At 38.8% G+C, this 18,889-nt stretch overlaps 1 protein-coding gene across 2 annotated transcripts; it reads left to right on the top strand.

The window, feature by feature from the left end:
* Window positions 1-10,293: 10,293 nt before the first annotated feature.
* Window positions 10,294-16,054, top strand: LOC148864875 (uncharacterized). Of its 2 annotated transcripts, none has more exons than XM_088975706.1 (4): window positions 10,294-10,546; window positions 10,682-10,759; window positions 15,140-15,181; window positions 15,719-16,054. In XM_088975706.1, exons 1-4 carry the CDS (start codon window positions 10,325-10,327, stop codon window positions 15,764-15,766), a joined length of 390 nt encoding a protein of 129 aa, XP_088831832.1. In that variant the 5' UTR covers window positions 10,294-10,324; the 3' UTR covers window positions 15,767-16,054. The 2 variants fall into 2 exon arrangements, with proteins under 2 accessions (XP_088831832.1, XP_088831831.1); XM_088975705.1 differs by having other exon boundaries at window positions 15,140-15,216.
* The last annotated feature ends 2,835 nt before the right edge of the window (window positions 16,055-18,889 follow it).

Below are 18,889 nucleotides of genomic sequence, written 5' to 3'. Positions count from 1 at the left end.
TAGCCAAGCTGAATATGATCAGAGTCTTATTATCTCTTGCCGCAAATCTTGATTGACCACTACACCAGTTCGATGTGAAGAACGCCTTCCTCCATGGTGATCTTGAAGAGGAGGTATACATGGACATCCCACCTGGTTATACAGCGAACTCCAAGAACCAAGTTGTGTGTAAGCTACAGCGAGCACTATATGGACTAAAGCAATCTCCATGGTCATGGTTTGGGAGGTTCAGTCTTGCGATGAAAAAATATGGCTTCCAGCAAAGCAATTCAGATCATACACTATTCTTAAATCACCAACGAGGAAAGGTGGCAGCCCTAATAATATATGTGGATGACATGATTATCACAGGGAATGATTCGGGAGAAATAGCAACATTGCATAAGCAATTGGCATCCGAGTTCGAGATGAGGAACTTAGGTGGGCTAAAGCACTTTCTAGGGATTGAAGTTGCTAGATCAAAGGAAGGCATATTTCTGTCCCAACGGAAGTACACCTTGGACTTACTCTCCGAAGTGGGACAGTTGGAGTGCAAACCGGTAGACACACCTATCGTTCAGAACCATAGACTTGGAGATTACCCAGACCAAGTACCTACCAATAAGGAGAGATACCAAAGGCTGGTGGGTAAACTCATTTACCTTTCCCATACTCGCCCAGACATCGCCTACGCCGTCAGCGTAGTGAGTCAGTTCATGCACTGCCCAAGAAAAGATCACATGAATGCTGTAATGCGGATTCTTCGATACTTGAAGTCCTCACCCGGAAAAAGACTCATGTTCTCAAAAAATGATCATCTAAAGATAGAAGGGTACACAGATGCAGACTGGGCCGAAAATGTCTCAGATAGAAAATCCACCTCAGGGTACTTTACATTCGTCGAAGGAAATCTAGTCACATGGAGGAGTAAGAAACAGAAGGTCGTGGCCCTATCAAGTGTTGAAGCTAAGTTTTGAGGAATGGCTAAAGGGTTGTGCGAGCTACTCTGGTTGAGAAGATTGATGACTGAAATTGGTTTTCCCCCAACCTTTGTAATGGACCTATTCTGCGACAACAAGGCTGCCATTGACATCTCGCAAAATCCCATCCAACATGATCGAACAAAGCATGTGGAGGTGGACCGGCATTTCATCAAACAAAATATCGAAGACTGAACCATTCAATTTACCTTTGTCAAATCTGAAGACCAGTTAGCAAATATACTTACAAAGGTTGTATCCAGTAAAAACTTCTACAGCTCACTTGGCAAGTTGGGCATCCAAGATCTGTATGCACCAACGTGAGGGGAATATTGGCGTGAGCTGTAAAACTAGGGGATATCCCTTGAATTCAGGGATAAATCTCATCCTAAGTTGTATGTAACTAGGAGAGGTAGAACCAGAACTTATGTATAATTAGGAGATGTTTGTATTATGAGTATATATATTTCTCAACCCCTGTAGAGGACGAAATAAGAAAAACAGAGGAAGAGTTTCTCATTCAGTTTCTCATTCTACTCGAGTTATCAGGTAGTAAAGGCATTGCCTACTTTTTACATGCATCACAAGCTCATGGCTTTAGCAATTTTTGATGGTGTGTGATTTGGTATTTCTCTGCTAGAAAGATAGTTCAAACGTCGGTGTGTGAGGCCGGCTGGCCAAACTGTAAGTGAATAGTCAGAGTACTCAAGGTGGGCATTCTTATGCTTAAGTCAATGAAGAGTATGTGGATGCTTGAAAGTGAGAGAGCTTCGACAATTTGAGAGCTAAATCACACGTATTTTCTCTGATCAATGGGACACATTTATATAGGCGTAGGTTTCTGTGGACTTCATGTAGCACGTTTGAGATCTTTGAGAGGGTGTGGCTTACTTGTTTGCCTCGTCTGGAGGTGATTTCACACTCAGAGATGGCTTTCGCGTAAAGCGATAGAGCTTATCCAGTTATCTCCAAAATGGGTGGGGTGGGAGTTAGCTCCATCGATGAGGTGACATGATCCCAAAGGATCCAAAGATATAGCCTACACACAATGGAGGTCGGCCACCACGTCATGTAGGTCTCCAACTAGGCCTTAGTTAGGTCGGAGACGAAAGGTCACCCCTTTTGCTAAGGTGCTTATAGATCGGCCCTACCAAGATGGTGTCGATACTCTCTTGCAATGTGCATGAGGTGTGCTCAAGGTCGTTATCTATGTGGCACTAAGGTGTCATGCATTGGTTCTAGAATGCTACGTGTTGTGATGTCACAGGTGGGCCAAATCTCCCCTTATCATTTTTCTTTCCGATAATAACAACCCCTAAAGCTAGTAAATTCTTTCAAAATTTACAAATTTGATGGGCATATGTATCACAAATTGTCATGAATGTTGTTCAGACATTCATTTTGGAAAGAGGTTAGCTCAAGAACAGCATACACCTGCCTAGGCAGATGGGTTGAATGGTTAAGATCGTAGCATGGAATTCACTTGCAAGTTCAGCATCTATCAGGACAACGCCCGTTCAAACAGCCATTGTAAAAGTATTGATATGTATTGGACCGTATCGACCGATACGTATCATGCCAGTGGCTTCCTGATCAGGGGTTGTATCAGATCAGCCACTGGTTCAGAGGGTAGCCAGGCCTTAAACCGGCCACTCTGAACCGATTTCGAAAAAAAAAACTAAGTAAAACATAAAAAAAAAACCCACCAACATAGGTCGATACGTCGATAGGGCATATCAGCCCGTATCGATATTTAGAACCTTGCTTACAACCTTGCATTGGCAATATCTCCATACTTATATGCTTTATTTCATACGGAGATATTCTCAATACAAGGTTGCAAGAGGCTGTTAGCACACGGTGTGAGCACGGGCTTACCTTGACCGAAGCCGATCCCTTCACTAGCATGGCTCAAAGTATCATACATTCATACTCTAAAATCGAGTTTGGATCAGGTCCCAATAGCTATTACAGTCGTGTATTGGGAATAATCTCCTTTGTTCTTCATTGCAAGATGTTTTCTACAATGGTTATTGGGACTGATTTACGGGCTCTTAAAAGTCATGTTTCTAAAGTTTCACTATAAAAAGTCAAAGAAAGAGAGAGAGTTTTCTGGTTCTAGAGAGAGAGAGAGTAGAGAGAGTAAGGTGGCTTTTGATAAATCTGAAAATTCAAATCTGAAAAGTTAAAAAGATATTAAAAGTGTCTGAAATATGAAAAAAGGCATAGTTGCTTTTTTACTTTTTAGAGGATCTAAATCCATGAGTTTGTTTGTGTTGGATCAATCCTTTACCATCTGAAATTTATTGATTTTACTATTTTACCCCTAGAACATATTATTTGGAAATGTTGAGTTCAATTTGCATTATCTCATAAAAAATAATTTTCAACCTCAAAATAATATTGAAACAATACAAATAAAAGATAATAAATTATTAATTTTTAAAAATTAAAGAAATAATTAAAAATTACTAGTTAATAAAAATAATTAATAATTAATAAATAACACAAGTAAATTTAATAAAAAATAATTAATGTTTACTAAAAAATATTAAAATAATTAATAAAAATATTATTATTATTCACCAAACCATTATTGCTGCATGTTGTAGCAGCGGTGGCGGTGGTGGAAAGACAAGGGAGGGAGGGAGGGAGGGAGAGAGAGAGAGGGAGAGGGGAGAGAGAGAGAGAGCTGCCGTCGTTGCAAGTGGCGGTGGTGGGAAGACAGGGGAGAGAGAGAGAGAGAGAGAGGGAGGGAGGGAGGGAGAGAGCGAGAGCGGGAAGATAGGGGAAAGAGAGAGCCACCACTGCAACTTGTAGTGGCAGTGGTAGTGGTGGGAAGACAGGAGAGAGAGAGAGAGAGAGAGAGAGAGAGAGAAAGAGAGAGAGAAAGAGAGAGAGAGAGAGAGAGAGAGAAGAGAGAGAGAGAGAGAGAGAGAGAGAGAGAGAGAGAGAGAGAAAGAGAGAACCACCGCTGCGAGTTACAACGGCAATGGTGAGAATACAAGAGACGCAGAGAGTGCAGCAGTGGTGGAGCTTTGTTAGGTCGCAGGGACAGTTCGATTTGATTTACATGAAGGACAAAAACATGTAATATTAAAATTTCTTTGAGGGAATTTATGTCTTTTATGCACTCTGAATTAGGTCTGAGCGCATTAAGTAGTCTCTCCACCCCTTAGAAATTAAGATTTGAAATCCAATTTCAAATCTGTAATAAGAGGCTATACCAAACAAAGAAGATGTCTGAAAAGCAACATTTTTAGATTCAGACATATGAAAAGTGCAATCAAACGCCAGGAGAGAGAAAGTGGGGTGCCACATCATCATTCCAAGTTAGCGAAAACATTCAGTGGTTGAGAATCTAGGATGGCAGATAATGGTGGGCCCAAGATGGCCCACTATTTCTATGGTTGACATGCAAGACCCAGATCCGCTAGTAAGATCCAAGGCATCCAATGTTTGGTTGTAGACATTTCAAATATGTAATAAGAGGCTATACCAAACAAAGAAGATGTCTGAAAAGCAACATTTTTAGATTCAGACATATGAAAAGTGCAATCAAACGCCAGGAAAGAGAAAGTGGGGTGCCACATCATCATTCCAAGTTAGCGAAAACATTCAGTGGTTGAGAATCTAGGATGGCAGATAATGGTGGGCCCAAGATGGCCCACTATTTCTATGGTTGACATGCAAGACCCAGATCCGCTAGTAAGATCCAAGGCATCCAATGTTTGGTTGTAGACATATTTTTGTTCCAACGCATGGTTACTAGGGGAACAGTCTTATTTATGTTTCCGCATGCTATAATAGCTTTTTAGTCAGGTAGGATTAGGGTAGATCAAGCTCATGGCTTACCTGGATTATATCTCTCTTACATTGTAGTAGCAAGGAAAAAAAAAGGGTTTACAATTTGATAGCATATGGTATTGGAGAAGTGTTAAGCATTAGAAATAGGGAAAAAATAAAAATGGTTTGGAGACAAAATATGTGTTTGGTTCTGTGGGCGTTTATGGGTAGGTTGTTTATTTGTATTTTTTCATTTTAAATGTTTATTTATATTTTTTTTTTATTTTAACCGTTTTTTATTTTAAATGTTTCCTAATTTTGTTGTTTGATTGGGTTTCATTTTAAATGTTTTTTACTCTCCACCTCAGATTAATACACATTAAAGTGTGCCACATCAGCATTTGGTTTCAAGAATGCTAGGGTATTGGGGAAAACAAAAATTTGACATTTCCCCAAATGCCCCATGCACAAAAATCAAAGTGTTTCAGTTTTCTATCATTTATTTGATAAACGGTAAAATCAAACAGTTGTTTCATTTTACTTCATCTACAATAAACGCCAACACCTATATGGTGCTGATGTGACAAAGTTTTTCAATAAAACGCCCACAAAACCAAATACAATCAGAGTATAATGTTATTATTTATTGATTACTATACATAATCATCATTAAGTGCCAAATAGGACAAAATGTCAAAACAAAAAAATGATAAATTACAAAGACCCCCTGTACTATGGGGTCTTTGACAAAGACCCCCCTATACTTTGTTTTGCGACAAAAACCCCTCTATACTATGACAATGAGACAAAGACCCCCCTTGACCAATAGGTTAGATGACAAAGTATGTTAAATTATCAAAATACCCCACTAAATTTTTTCTATTTTCTATGTTTGCCCTTTTTCTTCTCTTCTTTTCCACTCCCTCACCGTCCTCTCTCATTCTTTCTCTCTCCAGCTCTCCGAAATGAAAGAACAAAGTAAACCCATTTCTCATCTTTCCTTTCTTCTCTTCTCGGCTGATCAATTGATCAAAAAGTTTTCAAAAGAAAAGAAAAATAAAATAGAACGAAACAAAGTGCATCTTTATTTGTTCTCTTTCTCTCTTCCTCACGATCCCCGGTTCTCCATGGGAGAGAAAGAAGAACCTAGTCGGATTTCGTCAACAAGTTTTTGTGCCTTCAGCTGAAATCGATCAAAACCCATCTCTGATCTCCAATGTTGGATTCAAAAAGACCCCAAAGATCCAATTGGAGAAATACCCAGAAGAGATCCTTATCTCTATCGATTTGTTCTCATTCCAATGAATCTGATGGTGAATTTCGTGGCTTTTTTGGGGGGTATCTGAACTGGGTTTCTAGGGTTCTCGTTGCCCTATCGACGAGGAGACGATAGAGACGATGATGCAGCTTCATTTCTCTCCTAGCATGAAAAGCATCACAATCTCGAGCAGCAATGGGTTTCTTTGTTCTCTTTCTCTCTCCCTCACGATCCCCGATTCTCCATGGGAGAGAAAGAAGAACCTAGTTCGATTTTGTCAATGAATCTTTGTGCCTTCAGTTGAAATTAATCAAAACCCGTCTCTGATCTCCAATGCCAGATTCAAAAAGACCCCAAAGATCCAATTGGAGAAATACCTAGAAGAGATCCCTATCTCTATTGATTTGTTCTCATTCCAATGAATCTGACGGTCACAACTTTTTTGGGGGGGGTATCTGAACTGGGCTTCTAGGGTTCTCATTCCCCTGATGATGAGGAGGCGACAGAGATGATGATGCAGCTTCATTTCTCTCCTAGCATGAAAAGCATCACGATCTCGAGCAGCAATGGGTTTCTTGACTTCATGAATATCAAGGCCGCAGCTCACCACATCTCTTATCGAACTCTCTTCCATTCGATTATCATCCTTGCCCCTGTCCTATCATGCTGCAATTTCACTGTGGTGGAAGTTGCCTATCCGGCTGCAGGAAGCAAGTGGAGAGAGAAATATGGGATCTGAAGAAAGCAGTAATGGAGAGAGAGATTAGGATTGAATTAAATGGGTTCAATCTCGATGCTGTTAAGGGAAGGAAAAGAAGAGAGATCGGGGGAGAGAGAGGAAAGAGAGGGAGAGAGATAAATGTGAAGGAACGGAAGCGTATCGGAAGGTTGGGGAAGATGTTCATCTAGTTATTATAAAGATAAATGTGAAGGAACGAAATGAGGTCTTTTTCTCACGGTCATAATACAGAGTGGGTTTTTGTTGCAAAACAAAGTACAGGGGGTCTTTGTCAAAAACCCCATAATAAGGGAATCTTTATAATTTATCCAAAAAAAACGAGAGATACAAACATCCAAATTTCCTCCTAAAAGTGATTTAACCTGAAACAAAATGGTACAAATAATTGTAATTTAATCAATTCAACCAAACAGAATTTTGGTTTGATAAAGTCAAAACACCTCTATGGTTTTATATGGTGACAAAAATACTCGGCAATACCACAATACCAAATACCTCCCACGTTTTCAATGTCTAACATCTCTGGGTTCCTCTTGATTTAGTTCAGCCTAGCCAAAAGCACATTTGGGTCTAACATGAATCTCTGGTCCTCTCATCTCCATGCCGTGTTTGGCTGCTAATATTATAATTTCACTGGAATTAGGATGGTTTCATAGTTATATTTGTAACATATTTTTGAATTGGGTAAAATACAAAAACCTCCTCTATAGTTTCATTTTAGTAAAAACTTTCCCTCTATTTTTTTCATAAAATTAATAAATACCTCCCTTTGGTTAATGACCAAGACAGAAAATGTTAAAGAAATGATTATTTTTTTCAAAACACCTATTTTACCCTTTCTCGAATACTATTCATCTCTTCCCGTTCGAACCCAAAGAGGCAGTGGTGGAACCCCTCTAATTAGTTATTACTTGAGTTCAGAGCTGCTTGCTTCTCTCTCCTCTTCTCAAACGATAAAAGATAAAAGGTACATCAAGAAAAAGCGAGCACTAAATATCGGCAATGATATATCGATTATGGGAATTGTAACGCCCGGAATTCTATTTCTCTCGGTTATCTTCCATGGGTAACAGTTGCGGGAAGTCTAACACCTCTTGCTTCCTCGACACCAGTGGAGTTCACTGTTGTCATGACATAGCTATCGTTATATCCGAGCCTCTCAATGAAGGTCATGGCCACTCCTGCTATGTTCGCCCCGATCCCTCTCATCTCTCCTCCTCCAAGGTTTACTCGGAGGAGACCACCACCTTTTGATCCATCTCCGGCGCTTCTGTAAGTGCTAACACGTCTACCCCTCTCTCTACAACTTTTGTTGACCTCCATTTCTATAACAGTCTTGATCAAGCTGCCACTTTTGAAAGCTCTACCTCCTTTGCTTCCATTCCCCTGCAACCTGTTCCTCACTATCTCATGAATTTCTGGTCCATTGTCTGGAAATTTCAGGGGAGTTATGGGTTCTGGTCCCCTCAACAGGGGATTTTTATCTGGTCTGATCGAGAGAGGCTTTATGTCTGGACCTCTTGAGCGTGGCTTGTTTTAAGGTCCTTTGATTAAAAGGTCTGACCAGTTCCAGATGAGCTTCCCTCATGGGAGTTATGCGTTTAGACCAAGATCCAAAAGGGGTCTCTGATTCAGGTTCTTCGGTAGGCCATTGCAAAGACCATCAGTCACGGTCAGAACTCTGTAGTTGCCCCGATCAAAGAGGTCGTCTCCATCAAAGAATCCGATTCAAGTTCTCCGGCAGGCCATCGCAAAGACCATCAGTCACGGTCAGAACTCCGTAGTTGCCCCAGTCAAAGGGTTCGTCTCGGTCAAAGAATCTGATTGGGTTGTTGCGTCAGAGAAGAACGGGGAGAACCTCACCGTCAGCAGCACTAATTTGAGCAGTGAAGGGAGCTTGGATGACGACTATTCTTTCGAAAGCCAGAATCTTCAATGGGCTCAAGGGAAAGCCAAGGAAGATCGAGTCCATGTTGAGAGCTGCTTTCTTCTCTCTCCTTTTTTCAACCCAAGGAAAATATAACAGAGCAAAGAAAAGATTTTTGGAAAGGCCATTGGCTTCAAATGAGGACCATGGAATGAATCATGTAACTAGAAGGTTGAACTGACATATCTATATGTTGGTACAGAAATATTTAGAAGGGTGAATTGCCTTTGTTTCTAGGTTTGAACGAGGAAGATGAATAGTGTTTGAGAAAGGGTAAAATGGATATTTTGATAAAATGGATATTTTGACGGAAGAGAGGTAATTGTTAATTTTATTGAAAATAGAGGGGAGGTTTCTATTAAAATGAAACTATAAAATTGTTAATTTTACCCTTTTGAATTAATCCAAACTTCAATTTCAAATTTTGGATACACCTTCGGCTTTGATGATTGGGCATGTTGTTATATATTTTAATGATTAAAAACAATTTCTCAAAAACCTTTAAATGGGTGTATTAATAGTATTGAATTTGTAATTTTATATAAATAAGAATTCATTGCTTGTTTGAGGTAGTAAATGACACTAACTTCCCTGAAATCAAGATTAAATAAAGGTAACCCATGAAGAATGAGAATATTTTTGGCAAGTCAACTCTTTATCTATTTATTTGATGTGGAATCTGATGTAGGTGTTTAGGTAAGTCAGTAGTACGTTGACATGCCGCTGAGGGGGTGTGCAGCGCAGGACCAATGGCGTGGCTACACGTAGCGACCTCAAATGGCCTCCCAAGGCCGGATTGCATCTTGATCGTCTACACATGTCTACCTCTAGGTGGTCTTAAGTATAAATAGAGGCTACCTCCCCCCCTCAAGGTAAAGAATAAAAAAAACCTAGGCTGGAAACCCGCTACTCCAAGCTCTCTATCTCCTAGGCGACCTCGTCTGAGCTACTCTATTAAGGCCTCTTCTGCGTCTTTGCTATGCCCTCACTAACTTGGCTGTCAGAGTCCCTGCCTTGGGTTAGTGCCCCGAGGCCTCTGACGTCTCCATTTTCGCAGGTCCTTGACCTCGCCACTCCTCGGATTCCACTGGTCCTTGGCCTTAGCACCTCTCGGACCCACTGGTCCTTGGCCTGGGCCCTCCTCAGACCCCATTGGTTCTTGGCATCGACAGTCCTCAGACCCCACTGGTCCTCGACCTCGGCCCTCCTTGGACTCAGCTGACCTCAGCCACAACGGGCTCTTCCATCTACCAACTCGTCTGGGAAGCAAATCTACAGAATTGTCCTCAACCCATTCTAAGCATCAACAGAATCTTTGTTAACAAAGGGTTATAAACTGATCCAATGTGATGGAAGTGTCTTGAATGATAACTTTGAATTCATTTGATTCACAGGAATAGGGTTTGGAATTAGAACCAACCGTTTAATTTGGTAGAATTGGAATCTCATTCCCATTTCTGGTGGAATAGGATTCCCCCATCTGAGTGAATGGCCATTCCAATTTTAATTCTGATTCTCATCTGAATCAAAAAGGTGAAGGAATGGAACATTTTAATTCAATTGCAATTTTATGAAAAAAAAATCCAATTATAAACCGAATGGACGCTTAGGACCTGTTTGGTTCGAGGGAATAGAAACCTGGAATCGGAATCGGAATGACCCATTCCCATTCCAAGTGTTTGGTTGACCAGAATGAAAATCCCATTTCCATTCTAGGTGGAATGCGATTCCCATTCCGGTTTATGGCTTCATTTTTTGTTTTTTTGGACAAAATACCCCCTTCATTTCCGATCCTAGTCGAACAGGGAGCTGTCGCGCCGAACAGAGACTGCAAACAAATCCAATCCATCTTTCATGTCGAACCGACCTTTGGTGAGGTAAGACCGCTGCCTCCTCCTCCTTCCAAATCAACAACCCATGCTCTGATCCAGTTCGGGATCTTCTTCTTTTTCTCTGCCTCCTCTTCCTACTTTTTTTTCACTAATTGAAATATGTTTTTTTATTTTTTGCAGATTCACCCTTGCTCTATTCGGGATCGACCTACTTCTTCACTGCTACCATTGACGAGCTTTTCACACCAGCCAATCCAGGTAATAGAAATTTTCTAATTCGTTGATATTCTTTTACATTGTTTTAGAATACCTCTGATATAGATGTAAATAGAAATTTTTTAGCAGAGTGTGTGTATATCCGAAGTATTTAACAGCAAGGTTTTAGTGTTCTTCACCTGAAATACTTGTTTTGGTTGCCTTCAATGTTCTACATTCATTTGAATATGATATGAGACACTTGTTTATGTTAATGTTATGCAAATTAATATTGTGAGATGAGACACTTGTGAATACTGAATTTGTGATTTGCAAGTGATATTAATGGCTCTTTGTTGGGGGTATAGGACTGCATGGTCAGCCTTAGCTAAGCTTAACTTGGCTGAGAATGAACTGAAGGACAAGGGTGCTATTTTGATCGTAAAAGCACTAGAAGAAGGCCATGGCCTATTAAAAGAAGTTGATTTCAGAGGGCTAGGGCGAGGTCCTTAGCACAACCTGTGGTAAATAAGCCTGAGTTTAAGTTGCTGAATATCAATGGGAATTGCATTTCTGATGAAGGTATCGATGAGGTAAAGGACATATTCAAGAAATCACCTGGTGGGCTAGGGCCCTTTGATGAGAATGATGAGGAAGGGGGAGAAAGCGATGAAGAGGAAGAGAAGGGTGATGAAAATGGGGATGAATTGGAACTGAAACTTAAACAACTTGGAGTCAGCAAGGAGGAATAGCAGACTATGATGGATTCTGATATTGGCTTTAACTTGTGGAAGAGGTTTAAAGTATTTTTCTTGTGATATTTGGAATTGATCAGCTCATTGAATCCTACTAATACAGTTATTGATTCTGTAACACAACCACTCAAGTCATAATGGGTCATTTTTTTTAACTTGTTTTCTCCCCATTTCAAGAACACTAGTTTAATTATTTTTTTATTTTTTATTTCTGATGTTACTTTAGCGAATTAGAATGGATTTTGTTCTGTTTTTTGCTTAGATGGTTGATATGTTTTGAGATATTCTGGTATGTGCGAGTTGTGCTTGATAAAAATTTCCTCATAAATCCAAGTCTTTTGTGGCTTGATGGCCTCCAAATAACAAGGGCAATAGAGTTTCTATTACCAAAAGATTTTTAACACTACTTAAGCAAATAACAGTTATATATTTTAAAATTTGGTCTAATTGTAATGCAACTTAATTTTGAATAAAATATTACTAATTTTATACGTGGGGTTATGGTGAATTGTATTTTCTAATAAGTTTAGTTTTTACCACCTCCTCAAATTTGTGAAAACTAATGTTGATCATGTGATGATTTTATGCAGTTTGAATTAAATTATAAGTAACTATTTTCATTTTTAATGCTATAGTGTTAAAATCAAGGTTCATAGTATTAGAAAGACAAAGAATGTTGGATAGGTAAACTTAAGAGATGTATGATACACTTTGGACACCCATGCATACAGTGGAAAAATTAGGATACATATACACTTTTCTAGTGAAACTCCAATAAACCCTAAGGATTCAATAACACTAAATTCAATTCTTAGATGATTATAAATGAGGTATATACATATAAAAAACATATTTATGTGAATATTAGGACACACTTGAAAAATGTTAAAAAGTATACAGGAATTAAATACATGCCATGTATATCTTAAAATTTTTTGGACACCAATATTGTTCTAATAGAAAAGTAAATATTAAAATTAAAAACAGAAACAATTACCAAAATGAAGGTGTAGTCTTAACTGGTCAAGTGGGTTGTTTTGCCATCTATTGATACAGGTTCAAGTAAACTTGTCTTACTACAATTTCTAAATGCTCTCTCACCCCTAAGATTTTAAATGTTCAAAGCTATTCTCTTCATCTTGCTACTCAGTTTTACAACATTGAAGTTTATAGAAAACAAAAATGGTTAGTTATCAATAGAATTTCATCTTTTAGAGTAAAACTATGGCATCTGAAACCCAAGTAATTGGTCCAACAAACCTCCTCTCGAATGGCTGCTTCCCTTCCCTCCCTCCTCTATGTCCATGTACACTAGAGCATGCAACTTTCGTTCATTAGGCTGCATTTGTTTGTGATGCAAATGCTAGTTCAATACCTAAATGCACTCCGGGTCAGTTTTGCAAGTGTTTGGTAGGTATGCATTTGTGTATATAGCAATGATGACAACTATCAGAACTTCCAAGACATGCATTTGTAAATCAGGGTTTGGGGGTATAGGACTGCATGGACAGTATTTGAAAATCCCTGTGTACAGCTCTTTGTCGTACATGCTTTTTTTTTGGTCGTACATGGCTCATCTGAGGATTCTATTATTGGATTAGCTCCAAAATAAACGTGAGATTTTTTTTTTTTTTTGATTGGTGAATTTCAGAATTTTCAGTCAATGTTCTTTTATTGTGTTGAAATCATGCCAAAGTTTGCTTAACCTTTTTGGTCTTCCCCTGGTTCTTCTAGCCCTTTCAACTTGTAATGGATCACTGTGCTGTAAATGGACTCCAAGATATGTATCAGATGCTGATTCCTGTTTCCATAAACATGGAACACTGCCTTCTGACCTTAACTGTATCTTTCTGGTATGTTTAATCCACCCCTAAACCTTAAATGGATCCATTTCCAGCCCTACAAACACTTGTTCATCAGTTCACTAGTTTTTATCAGTTGGAATACTGGCCTTGCTTTATGGCCTCAGCCTCAGGTGGATGCATTTCTCTAAGGTTTTAGCAGGTAGATGTGCAGGGTAACTTTCAAAGGTGTTGTTGGTTGGAGCAGAGATGGTTTTGATCATTCCTTGATGGATCTTTGGTTTATCTAATTTGATTACCAATAGTCTTTTGAAGAGTGGGGTTGGGACTGAACCATATTGTGGGGGTCTTTACTCTCTAGGTAGCATCATTTTCTTTGTGCTTAAAAAATAGATAAATTTCCACAAATTTCCTTATTTTGTCCAAGGTAGAACTTCCAAGATGATCACTTCCTCCCCTTCTCTACTATGAGTTCTGTTTGTTAAAGGGACCTATAACTACTAAAACATCCCCTGCTGAATTCACTCAGGTTAGAGAGGGGGGGGATTCCCCCTCCAAGATCCTTATGTTCTATATGCAATTCCTCTTCCAAATTCGAAATTTCATTTCCTTTCTTAGTTTCTTTATTTGGAGATCATAGACTACTTCGGTTAAAATTAATTACCTCCTTCCCCTCTCCACTAAAAAATCGGTCAATTAAGTATGAGTTCATTTTTTTCTTGGGGAAGATGAAGTTGTATAAGAATGTTTAGTGCTTTGAGAGTTGGAGTGAAGTTGAGGCAGTAGAGGGGATGGCTGGATAAAAGTCAAGTGAGGATATAAAGGAAGGAAGAACTAGGAGGTAAGGGAGGAATAAGATAGAAGGGGAAGGATCTAATGCAAGACATACACAGTAATTTCCATATATGTGAGATGTCTGATGCAAGCCTTCTTATGAGAGTCATTTTTAAGTGTTCTAAGCATCGCGTGTATGGTTCTTTGTTTTGTAGAATCCTGCTTTTGGAGCTAATATAGTTGAGAACAGCAATCTTACTGATGTTCTCAATGGGTGGTTTTCTCTTGGTAACTGTACTCTTAGTGTGGGCACTGGTTCTCCTCATCTACTTCCTCCAATGCAAGAGATTCCCTCAGGCCCCATGAACCTTTAAGAGGCCGCTACATCCTTGTGAGCAATACACAGACCTGGATGGGCCCTGCTCAGATGATCACAGAGAAACTAAAACTTTACCTGACATACCAAGTATCTGCTTGGGTTTGCATTAGTCCCGGAACAACTAGTCCTCAAAATGTAAATTTTGCACTTAGTGTGGATAACCAGTGGGTCAATGGGGGCCAGGTTGAGGTTAGTGATGATAGGTGGCATGAAATGGCAGGTTCTTTTAGAAATGAGGAGCAACCATCCAAGGTTATGGTCTATATCCAAGGATCATCTTTAGGTGTCAACTCAATGGTTGCAGGGCATCAAATTTTCCCTTTTGATAAAAAACAAGATTTAAGCATTTAAAGAAGCAGACTAACAAGGTATTTTTGTTTGTTTTATGAAAAGCTCAATATATTTTATTTATCATTTCATTTTTTTATGCTGTATTCTGTATCTTTGGATTGTACTTTTATATTTTCCAAGGTTTTGGCTTGTAAAATAGCTTATTATGCAAGATTACAGACCTATAATGTCACAATTGCTGAGATTGTTCAACAAATTTGCTCAGTGATATTTAGTGAGATTACAGACCTATATGACTATCAATTTTTTTATGTGAGATTATTGATTTACCTGGACGGCTTAATCTATTTTTAATGTTTGAGCTCTGCGTGAGTTGGGTCTTTTCACCAAAACTCTCTTCTCACATTAATTGTTTAACTATGTTACCCTTTCTGTTCTGCAGATACACAAGCACGATGCCATCCCAAAATTTGCAGGATCTGATGTTAGTAATTTGTTTGGCATATTTGTGAAAGTTAGGTAGACACAAAACAGTTTCCCATTTGGTTCATGTATGAATAGAACAAATATAGACAATGAAGATTTTGTTGATTTCTTTGTTAAGAATTTCACACTTAAAGGTTCTAAAGGGTCACCTTTTTTGTAGATGGGTTTTGTGAGAAATTGTTGTACATTTTTTCATTTTTATGGTGGAGAATGATTTTTTTTTGTGATTTTTGTTTGTTTGTGTTTTTCTTTTCATTTTTTTTTCATATTTTCTCCATATATATGCACTTGTTAGCAGGTTGCCAATGTGCATATATGTTGAAAATATATAAAAGGTGGTTGTTTTTGAGGTTCTTTTAACAGGGGCCAAATTGGAATCTTTGGCTGATTCTGATTCCAGCTTCTAATTGAACCAAACAGATGCTAGGAATTTCTGATTCTTAGGGATTCTGATTCCGATTCCAATTCTGGTCCTGTCCACGAACCAAATGCACCCTTAGTTTTTTTCGATTATTGTGTGTTCTTGTGGCTGCAGGAGGAAGTGTTGGAAATCCGTTGGAAGCGGAGCTGGGTGGTATATTGAAATCGTTAAGGTTGGTTCTCGAGCAGGACTGGAAGGAGAGAATTGTGATTTCGGATTCAATCGTGGCTATAAAAGCTTGCTCAAGAGTGGACCAGAATGTTAACTAGTCAAGAAAAATTGGATGATATTTCGAGCATAACATTTTTCTTCGGTTATTTTTGTTAATTTATAAAATATAACTGTTACGATTTCAGTCCATACTGTTATTCAAAGGGCTAAATTTTTTGCTGAAGATGCATTTTGATGCTATTCACCACAGATCTAGTAATTGATATATAATATTTTTTTTATTGATTAGTGTAATTTTCAAGGTTTATAAAACCAGACTGGACAGCAAACCGTTCTGGGTCCGGTTTCTAGGTCAAATGGCCCAACTATCCAGTCCGAACTGATGGCCCATTCCGTAAAAAAAAAAAAAAAGACGGCCAAAAACCATTCTCGGGTCAAATGGTTTGATGGTTTGACCTCCCAGGTCAGCAGTTCATTAATCAAATTAATGGGTTTTAGTCAAATAGCAGTTTTGGAATAAAACAGAATCAATCAAGTGATAGGTTCCCCGTTTTTCCGGTCTGACTGTCCAATCTGGTCCAATCCAGTTTTGAAAACATTGGTAATTTGGTTGAGCCATTGTTTGAAATTGCATGTTTTTTATGCTCAGTTTGGAAAGAGTGTAAATACAAATATAAACAATATAAAATAATACAAAATACAAGGTTTTACACTCTATATATCTGTATTTATACTCCTTCCAAATTAAACCTAAGGCTCAGTTTGGAAGGAATACAAATACAAATATATACAGTATAAATACATACCAAATACAAAGTTATATGCTCTACATATTTGTATTTGTACTCCTTCCAAATGGAGCATAGAGCCCACAATTGAATCTATGTGACATGGTCTTTTGTGTCCAAGTGATGTAATAGAGACAAGAAATAGGGCATGGGCATCTCAGTGTTGGGATGGGAAAATTTTTGATTTTATGTAGCAAACCTAAACAAAAGAGTTGAATTGAGTGATCTACTGGAAGAATCCCGTCAAATATTGTTTACAAGTAGATCAAAAACACCAAGGCCCCATTCGTTTTTCGATAAGTTATTTACCTAGGTAAATGCAGTTACCTGAGTAAGTTTTTCATGGGAAACACTTATCCGGATAAATACATTTACCCATGTTCTTTTATTTCTCATGTAAACAAGGCAATGACCATTTTAGGCTTTTAGCCATAAAAATTAATTATTAAAAAGGACATTTTGTCCCATTCAAGTGTTTCCAACTTCCCCCCTAGGTGGGAAAGTTATTTACCCACCTAGGAGATGGGTATCACTTACCCGGATAAATGATACCCAGGGAAATAAACTTTTCTTGGTCCCCACATAAATCTGAAAAAAGAACATTGGATTCTTGGTCAATAGAAACCAAAATTGTATTGATTAATTTTCCCCCCTCAAAATCCGAAAAAAGAATGCCTTCCAAATGAACTATTGTTCTGATCTGATTACACAAAGGGAGTCAAGCCAGGTGGTGGCCTGAAAGGTCAGACAATAACGACAATGGCCAGCTGACAAAAATGTGCAAGCTTCCAACTAGTTAATTATCAATATAATGAAGCTTGTATTCAGACTTGACAGGAAAAGGCTCCCGTCAAAACAACAGTGATAAGCATCCATATAGGTCATCGGTTCACTCTTCTCATTTTCAACTTTAGTCCTACTACTTGTCCAAAGTCATTTCTGTGAAGCTGGCCTCAAGGAAAATGCAACTGAATTCTTGTAATGGACAACAGGTTGAAAAACCAAAATTTCCTTCAGTGGGTCTGTAATTTGAATATACACACCAGCAAGGCCAAGGAAGATTAAGGGTCCATCGGAATCAAAACTCATTGGAATCTTCTCGTTTCAGTCAGTTGGTCTGAACCCAGATATTCATTGGATTCCTCCATAGTTCTTGTGGCCACAGCCACCAGCCAGTAGCCACCAACTTTGAATCCATCTTCCCCTTTAATGTCAATAATCAACTAGGGTGCAGATCCCTACAACTTACATGCACAAAGTCCCCTATGCGGCTTATATGCCTATTCCCTTGTCCCGGAGGATATAGTCTGGGTCCCCCTTCGGTCTGCAAAAGAGGACTCCGAATCCTGTACGGCTCACCTCATCAAAAATCATGGCATGGTATCAAATTATAAGGGGAGAATGACTGTTCGGCCCGCAATAGATTTCTTAATTTCACCACAGGTGGGATGAATCTGACTATGAATTAATGTCAAATGACTGTTCGGCCCACCTTAGATTAATTAGTTCTACCATATAGGATGAATCCTGACCGTGGATTGATGCTAAATTCATGAACATTATGCAATTTATAAAGGGGCTATTAATAAATCAGAGGCTATAATTTTAGAATTCTACAGTAGGCTGCAATGTACTTCTCCCGGAATTATCAATCATATAGGTTACACATTGGTTAAGGGTAATAAGACAATCAACAGAACCGCCAGCACCCATGTGGTACAGAATCAACGGGACATACTGTGACTTACGGGACATACTGTGACTTGATTGCAATAGTAATTGCAATACTTTTTGCACAGCTTTTTAGAAAGGGAAAAATACTTTTTCGGGGAAATAGTAATTGCAATTCTATCATTTACTTGGCTATCCAGTCTCCCCTATCAATCTCAGGGCAAGATTTGGCTCCTACCTGGATGGAGGACATGCATTTTATTTGATCGGGGGTTAAGATTTAGGGTTTAAATGTGAATCAATAGCTTTCATCCGACCATGGTGGGATCACAGTAGGAACGCCCATGCCTTTATTTTCTTAGCTATTTTTATTTCATGAAGGCTGTTTTTGATTTGATAGAAAGTTGAGGGAAGGCTGTTAAGAACTTTCCCTCAACGTTCAGTTTCTCTTATTTTCCATCAAACCAAGCATAGCCTAAAGAAGAACTAATATCACCCAATCAAATGGAGAAGCATCTCCACCCCAAAAATATTTCAAAAGGCCTCTCCAAAATGGGCCTTTAGTTGGTTCAGAACATGGTCCTGAAAATTCAGTATGCTTACAGCCTGCCTTGTAGACAAAGCCATATCAGGGATGATGATGGACACAATCACA

The sequence above is a fragment of the Nelumbo lutea genome, chromosome 3 (genome assembly GCF_056320005.1).
Source record: "Nelumbo lutea isolate HS-2025 chromosome 3, American lotus-T2T, whole genome shotgun sequence".
NCBI lineage: Eukaryota > Viridiplantae > Streptophyta > Magnoliopsida > Proteales > Nelumbonaceae > Nelumbo > Nelumbo lutea.
The sequence above is the reverse complement of the archived record's forward strand: the minus strand, read 5'-3'. Positions and strand labels throughout refer to the sequence as shown.

What these genes read in the sequence shown, in the direction of transcription:
- LOC148864875 (XM_088975705.1), top strand. Translation starts at nt 10,325, where the DNA reads ATGACCCATTCCCATTCCAAGTGTTTGGTTGACCAGAATGAAAATCCC. An exon ending in TCGAACCGACCTTTGGTGAG is followed by an intron (nt 10,547 to 10,681) that starts GTAAGACCGCTG and finishes TATTTTTTGCAG; the next exon opens with ATTCACCCTTGCTCTATTCG. An exon ending in TTTCACACCAGCCAATCCAG is followed by an intron (nt 10,760 to 15,139) that starts GTAATAGAAATT and finishes TCTGTTCTGCAG; the next exon opens with ATACACAAGCACGATGCCAT.